Source organism: Raphanus sativus, chromosome 1, assembly GCF_000801105.2.
Source record: "Raphanus sativus cultivar WK10039 chromosome 1, ASM80110v3, whole genome shotgun sequence".
Taxonomy (NCBI): domain Eukaryota; kingdom Viridiplantae; phylum Streptophyta; class Magnoliopsida; order Brassicales; family Brassicaceae; genus Raphanus; species Raphanus sativus.
In genome coordinates, this window is record NC_079511.1 from 19546366 (window position 1) to 19553657 (window position 7292).

A 7292-nucleotide genomic window follows, 5' to 3' on the forward strand; every position below is an offset into this window, starting at 1 on the left:
CCATGACAGGCCTGTGATCAGATCCTCTCATGTCCATAAACTCCTGATTCGATGCCGGGAATAGCTGTAACCATTTTTTGTTACCAAAGCAACGATCCAGCCTCGAACGGACCCAGTAATCACCTCGCTGACCTCCCCACGTAAGATGGTTCCCACTGCTTTGAAGCTCCACCATATTTCCAATCTCCAGCATAGTGTTGAAATCCTGAAATGAAGCCTCATTCCTTCTAGGGCCACCAATTTTTTCACCGTTGTTTCTTATCTCATTGAAGTCCCCTAACATACACCACGGATCCTTCCTGTGAGCCCCAATCCTTGACAACCTTTCCCACACCTTCGCTCTGTTGCCTTGGACAGGGGCACCATATACACAAGAGACAAAGAAAAAGTCTTTACCAAACTGTACACTAAAGTCCACCAGATTCTTATCTACAAACTTGAAGCAAATATTTACAGAATTTTTCCACAGTAGCGCCAGGCCTCCGCTGTACCCGATAGGCTCCACAGTCATGATCATATCGTAGCCTAACCACGTTTGCAAATCCACCAAATCATCACGAGAGTGCTTAGTCTCCATCAAAAACAAAATATCTGGGAAATACTCTTGACGTATCTCCCTCAATCTTGGAATCACCAAATCCTGTGCACGGCCCAGTCCTTGGCAATTCCAACTAAGCATAGACATTTTAGATACTGGACGGTCCCTCATTTGGGACCACCAATGGTTTCTTAAACCTTGCAGAGCTTTGAGATGGCTCGACATCTTCTCGTGCTTTCCTCTTCCCATCTGAAATTATCCCTTCACCCACCATTTTCTCTCCTTCAGTTGGTACCTTAGCCACCCTCTTTCCAGCAGCCTTTCTCGTATAGGTACCCGGTCTCTTTCTCTGTTTAGCTTTCTTTGGAATAGTCCCGGAAATGCTAGTATCAGAGATACCAACACTATAACCCGTTGAACTTTCCATCAGAAATTGTGACTGAGAAGAGCCATCAGGCCCGTGTGAAGTTGGAGGTAAGGAGAGGATTTTCCCCGACTGCAGAGTTTTAGAGCCAGCCACTATGGCACTGGCCATTAGCTTTCCTTGTGCTGTATTTGGAGTTGCCTGCGCACTGAAGTCAAAGACAGTTCCTTTTCCTTTATCTAAGTTCGATGATAGCGTTGGGACCTGCTCCAACCTCAGATAGATTTTCTGACCAAGAATATCATCATCCAAATCCTTCAGGGATTTTTTCACTCTTTCTTCTCTCGCCTGTTTCTCCTGGCCATCTGCTGCTAAGAGGTATTGTCTCATTCCATCAAGAACCTCCTTCGCAATCTTCGGTCTGCCAGAGACAGGATCCAAGCCCAGATGCTTGCTCTCAATAACTCCATGAAGAGGATCTGTCTCCTCCAGGGCTACCAAAACTTCCGTATTCTTACTTTCTGATGAGGAGCAGGGTCCCTTCGTTTGTACTTCCTTGTCTTTGCTAACTCATGGGCACACAGATTGTTCGTGAGTTAACCTCTGGCAAGTGTAACATCTTTTTTGCAGCCTTTCATAGTCATACAGTATGTTTACCACCTCCCCACCAGGAAGAGTAAGTCACTTCGACCTTCTCAGCGGCTTGGAGACATCAAACTTCACAAAAACTCTGACATAGTCTTTGACCTGGGCCTTTTCTGGATCGTATGGCACATCAATAACTTGACCCGCAAATTCTCCCAACGCCATAATCGTTCCCGGCGTGTAGTGGTTCACCGGTATGTTTCTCATCTGAACCCAAACCCGTAGATACTGCAGATAGTCATCCGGTGGTTTCTCAGTCCACCTCTCCAGAACAATCGACCAGTTGCTACTTGTATGGACCTTGCTTAGAACATCAAGCAGGTCCTGCTCATACTTAAAGATAAACTGGAACCTTTCGTTAGACAGAGCAACTCCTCTCACCCTGTTGTACAGCTTCCACTTGCGAGGCATGTCAAGGATTAGATCCGACATCCTTTGACATCTAGGGTTAAGGAGACGCCCTATTAAACTTAGCTCATTTCTCTCTGTCGCATAGAACTCCGGCCTATCTGGAAGAACAAAAGGTTCGTCTTCTTCCTCAATGGACAGATGCTTCAATGCTTTATCCAATTGAGTCGTCATACTTGAGGTCCTAGCTTAGCGTGAGAGACCAGTCCCTCTTCTCTTTACCCAACGTTTGCAGTTTTTTCCTTCACACACTTGAGATTTCCAGGAGCAGAGATGAAAAGTGGATCTGAAAAAAAACCCTTTGAGAAGAACAAACACTAAAAGATCTTGCAGATTTGATACGTTATCGATAGTAGAGTCTGGAAAGTGGTTAGATTTTAGAGTGGAAAACGTGTTTGGAAGGAAACTAGGCCCCACAAATCCAAGAAAAATCTCAGAAGTTGGAGAAAAAAGCCCAAAAGAGGGAGACTGCTAGGCTCAAATATTTATCAAATGACCCATTCATCATTTGCCTTGGAATTTCAAAATATACGAAAGTAGAAACAGAAAAAACACAGATAAGTAAAGATGCTAAGATTTAAGAGTAGGGCAATATTAGAGAACGTAAAAAGACACAAAGAAGAAAACACAAAAACAACAAGAAAGATATCAAAATTTCAACCCCAAAGGAGATGCATCTTTGTCTCTGTATCTTTCTTTTTCTTCGGGACTGATTAGATACTTGTAGCCACGCCATTAACTTGTGCTCCCGAGGCATCATGACCGTTCGTTTGTTTGACTGAGTTAGTGATCGGAAGCTCTTGAGCTACAACGATTTTCTCATCCAATGGATTCACCACGTCTTTACTTTTTCCCCATACTACACTATATAGTCCAATGACGATGAAAATTGCCCCGATTATACTGCATATTTACAATAAACCCTCTAAAACGTTAATGACTTTGTTAATCACCTCAAACTAGTTATAAAGAAAGAAATGTTAGTTACCTTCCGAGGTGGATTTTCTCAGCCAAAACAAGGGCACCGAGGAAAGCTGTAATGACCATACACATAGGACTAAACGACGTCGTAAACACGGGGCCACGTTGCTTAATCACAATGCTTTGTATGTAATAAGCAATGCCCGAACAAACCACTCCCTGAAAAGAAATATTCAACATAATAGTAATGAGATTTGGTTGATAAGAATTAACAAGTGTAGTGTTTAATTAAGTTGATAAATAAATTATTAAACTTACAGAGTAAACTGCGGCCAGTGTGCCAGAGTCCATGCCGATTTTCCAGGCGCTCAAGTCGCGGACAAATATCATCGAAACGCCGAAGTTTAGGATCGACCCAATCCCACATATCAACGTCACGAGGGATAACTCAGCCGGATAAATTTTCAATGTGAACGACTGCAAAAAATAAAAGTGATATTAAGTATTTTATAAATCTGTTAATGCATGTATATTTACAAAGAGAAAAACTATACTAATTAGTTGAAGTTTTATAAAAAAAAACTAATTAGTTAAAGTACCTGTAAAATAAAGAAAGCAGCCCAAGTGGAGATACTTCCCATGATGGCTAAAGTTCCGGTGACCCAGTGCTGGCCGGTGGCCGTGTTGGAGCCACCGTGGAAGGAAGAATGTGCAGCTTTCACGATCTCGATGGCTGGACCTTTGTACAAAGTCATCACCATTGCTCCTGCCAACGTTATTACCGTTCCTACCACTTTTGCAACACTATGTATCTTTCTAAAGTTCACTGTCTCAAGCCTGATTAATGTTCAAAAATTGGTGTTAGAACAATTATTAAGAGGTCCAAGGCCATAATGATTTAGGAAATTAATCATTTTAGGCGGATGTTTAAATATTTTATAATCTTTCTAAATTAGATATATAAATATTGCAGAAAATCGAGTTTTCTTATGTAACATATCTAATTACTGGAAAATTATTAAATTTTAGGGTACCTGAAAATGAGGGCGAGAATGAACGTGACTGCGGGAAGTGCATTCGTAAAGGCAGAAGTGTACGATGCCGACGTGGACTTTAATCCTATGTAGTAGAAGTTCTGGTCCATGAGGGGCCTGAATTTATACAACCAAACATTTTCTTTATATTCATATTTTATTTTATTTTATTATAATAGCCTTTTCACATCATCTTTTTGTTTGTATACTTAATTAACTAGATTACCTTTTCCAAAGATTAGAAGGAAAGCGTTTACGTAGGATAGCACCAATAAGTTTTCACATTAAAGGTTTGTTGTGGGTGATGATCCCATTCCCAATATTAAGACGGTTACCAATTCCATCATTTTCATGTTTTTGTTTTTATAATATCAGGGTAAAAGTTTTAATCATTTGAAATGCTTTTATTTTATGTTTTAGTTAATCAAAAATTATTATATATATATATATATATACACACAGACACTATATATATATATGTATATATATATATATATATTCTGGATAAAATAATATTTTACTTGTTAACTAATTTTTTATTTTATTTTTGAAACTAATTTTTATTTTGAATAATAAACGATCGATGTGAGTATAATTTACCCGAACTCGCGCCTAAATAAAATAAAGTAACGTACCCAAACACATGATTTGGCATGACAACTATAAATCTATGAATATGTAACTTTTACATTTAGAACCGTATAAAAAAAATAACATATATATATAATAAATACTTGTTTCATGAATCAACGCCTTACTAACCGCAAACTTGTTCATCAGAGTGTGTATATATTTGTCAAAATGTGAAGAACTATATATATATGGTCCACCGAATGCTTTCATATATTTACATATGTATAACTTCACTTGAATATACATACATATATGTATGTTAAATATCACAATCCATATAAAAATAAAGTTGTATGAACCAAACTTTCTAATTGTAAAGAAGAAATGGCATCTTAATGAAAGAGACGTACTCTAGTATTCCAAGAGCAAGAAGCCTATAGAATATTGGTAGTGTCATCTTCGGCCTAATTTTCCTGCAAACTTATAATCATTAATCAAGTGAATTATTCATCTATGCATATAAGTATGTGTAGTGATTGATACCTCTCAAAAACCAGAGCAAAGGGAGCCATGACCAACGTGGCGACGATATGACGGTATGTGGCTAGGACCCAATGGTCCATGCCATGCTTGAAAGACACCATGGTAATGATGTACATGCCTGCATACCCAAATTGCAATGATATTATCGCTAATATCGGTTTAATTTTCTCCAAGCTCCCACAATTGCTTCCTCCACCCTTCATCTTTGTTTGTTGATTATTTGTTACTTCTCTATATAGATACTATATCTGTAGTTATATAAAACAATTATGTATCTATGTTTATGTATAGAGGATCTCTGCTTTACTCTCTTTAGATTGATGAGAGAAGTTTGGTGTGATAAGCTCTATTTGCTTGAGGCAGGCAAAACCTAATGGAGAATGACTACTTTTATAGTCGAGCAAAAGTTAGGTTTAAAGATACATTCATTATTTACACCCCCAAAAAAAGATAAACTCATTATTTTGTTCACTCAATAATACGTCTACGTATCTTTATGAATATTTTAATGCACTATTGGTTAGAGATGTGAATAAGTGACAGAAAATGTGTCTTTCATATTTTAAACAGAAAATATGTCTTTAATATTTTAATTCTACAGATGCATGTCAGCATAATAAGAATTCATTTTGGAATTTATTTCAAGCTTTCCTTTATTTTACTTTAGACTTCTTCGAATTAAGAAATCTAAGCAATTTAGTTTTGCTGTATATATATGCATATAGTGGTTTTTATTATTTTCAAATGCGTAACACGTGTTTGCATTATATTAAAGTTGATATATCACATAATTTTCTCCATGTATGATATCAAGTAGTAGGTGGTTGGATGATTGTGTGTGCATACACATATCTTACTTTTTTTACGAAAGAGTACACACCTATATTTTTGCCGTCCTCTCTAGATTTCCCTATCCATTACTTAATTTTTTTTTGGGAACAAATTTCTATTCTATTAAAACAGAAATACAAAATTAGATTAACCATTAATTTTTCACTATATTTACATTGTCATGCCACTGAGATATTAAATGAAGCTATATTTAAGTATGATTGTCTTTTTCTAATTTAAATAATAGATATAAGCATTTAATATTTTTTTCCTAATTTAAATAATAGATTTCCTTAATAAAATCTTAACCAAAATATATTTCCTAATATATTTCGTATTAACATATTATATATTTTTAATATTTATTAGTAATAAATAATAAAATAAAAAATCACACATCATAATCAATTTATGTAACATATAAATAAAATATAAAATATTTTTTCAAATATTATTAGCATAATGCTTCCATATGTAAGTCCAGTTAGTTATAAATATAAGATTTGTTTATATGATACACTGTGATATAATAGACGATTAAATCACAAAATATAATTATTTTAAGGTAATAAATGAAATCATTATGTTTAAAAATGTTATATTAACAATTATGTAATAAATTTTAATTTAAAAATATATATAGTATACCATTAGTACAGAGAACAAAATTAAAGTGAAAGAAAATATTTATACAGTCACGGGTCAAGCTCTAGAAATAAACAAAAACAATGCAACATTAGTTTTCTTTAACAAATTTATTTTAATAGAAATTATAGTTCCAAATATGGTTATATATTTTATGTATTTATAAATCTATTTTCTTTGTTTTTGAGGAATGCTAAGATTTTTGAATTGGAAAAAATTATAACCCACCTCTATATTCTTTTAATTAGGAAATTTAAAATTTATATCAGAATATTTTACTAAAATTTTAATTGTAATTTTTATTATAACTGCAAAGATTAAGTTCCAATCTAAATTTATATTTATATATTACAAATATATCGTTTAATATTAAAAGAAAAATTAAAAATATAAAATAAATACCCGCCCGGTCGGGCGGGTCAAGATCTAGTAATTTCTTATTCTTTCAGAAACAATATTACTTCTCATTCTATCAATGGAAATTTGCCTCTATAACCATAAAAAAATCCAAACCTACTATCTAACCAAAAACACCCTCTCTCTCCTTATTTTTCTTCCTATCTCTCTCCAACTTCTCACTAAAAATCTAATTACAACTTTTTTTTGGTTATTTGGCAAATAAGCCCTTCTATCAAATCCTTTACTAGGAATCAGGGTTTACTTGAGTAACACTATAGTTTAACTTAAACCATATAAAATAAAACAATAATATTATAAGCAAAAAATGAATAATTGTCAGACTCTATAAGCAATGATTTCTAACAAAAACAGTGACAATGAAAACCTTTAA

General features: G+C 34.8%; 3 protein-coding genes across 3 annotated transcripts; all 3 read right to left on the bottom strand.

Annotated features, from left to right (window-relative positions):
* Nucleotides 1-686: 686 nt before the first annotated feature.
* On the bottom strand, nt 687-1540 carry LOC130494667 (uncharacterized). The gene is made up of 2 exons (XM_056990299.1): nt 1504-1540; nt 687-1396 (listed from the first exon to the last, which is right to left on the bottom strand). The coding sequence occupies exons 1-2, from the start codon at nt 1538-1540 to the stop codon at nt 687-689; spliced, it is 747 nt and encodes a 248-aa protein (XP_056846279.1).
* On the bottom strand, nt 1165-2070 carry LOC108847201 (uncharacterized). The gene has a single exon (XM_056999675.1). The coding sequence runs from the start codon at nt 1977-1979 to the stop codon at nt 1584-1586; it is 396 nt and encodes a 131-aa protein (XP_056855655.1). The 5' UTR covers nt 1980-2070; the 3' UTR covers nt 1165-1583.
* A 367-nt stretch (nt 2071-2437) lies between these two features.
* LOC108853842 (WAT1-related protein At1g44800) lies at nt 2438-5396 on the bottom strand. The gene is made up of 7 exons (XM_018627324.2): nt 5027-5396; nt 4894-4956; nt 3911-4027; nt 3476-3713; nt 3195-3353; nt 2944-3095; nt 2438-2858 (listed from the first exon to the last, which is right to left on the bottom strand). The coding sequence occupies exons 1-7, from the start codon at nt 5227-5229 to the stop codon at nt 2669-2671; spliced, it is 1122 nt and encodes a 373-aa protein (XP_018482826.1). The 5' UTR covers nt 5230-5396; the 3' UTR covers nt 2438-2668.
* Between the last annotated feature and the right edge of the window lie 1896 nt (nt 5397-7292).

Bases quoted from the DNA above. Each gene is read 5' to 3' on its own strand.
- LOC130494667 (XM_056990299.1), bottom strand. From the start codon at position 1,540: ATGAAAGGCTGCAAAAAAGATGTTACACTTGCCAGAG. The intron at 1,397-1,503 runs GTTAACTCACGA...AAGTTTTGGTAG, and splicing joins AGATGTTACACTTGCCAGAG to CCCTGGAGGAGACAGATCCT.
- LOC108847201 (XM_056999675.1), bottom strand. From the start codon at position 1,979: ATGTCGGATCTAATCCTTGACATGCCTCGCAAGTGGAAGCTGTACAAC.
- LOC108853842 (XM_018627324.2), bottom strand. From the start codon at position 5,229: ATGAAGGGTGGAGGAAGCAATTGTGGGAGCTTGGAGAAAATTAAACCG. The intron at 3,714-3,910 runs GTACCCTAAAAT...AACATTAATCAG, and splicing joins ATTCTCGCCCTCATTTTCAG to GCTTGAGACAGTGAACTTTA. The intron at 3,354-3,475 runs GTACTTTAACTA...TATTTTTTGCAG, and splicing joins CTGCTTTCTTTATTTTACAG to TCGTTCACATTGAAAATTTA.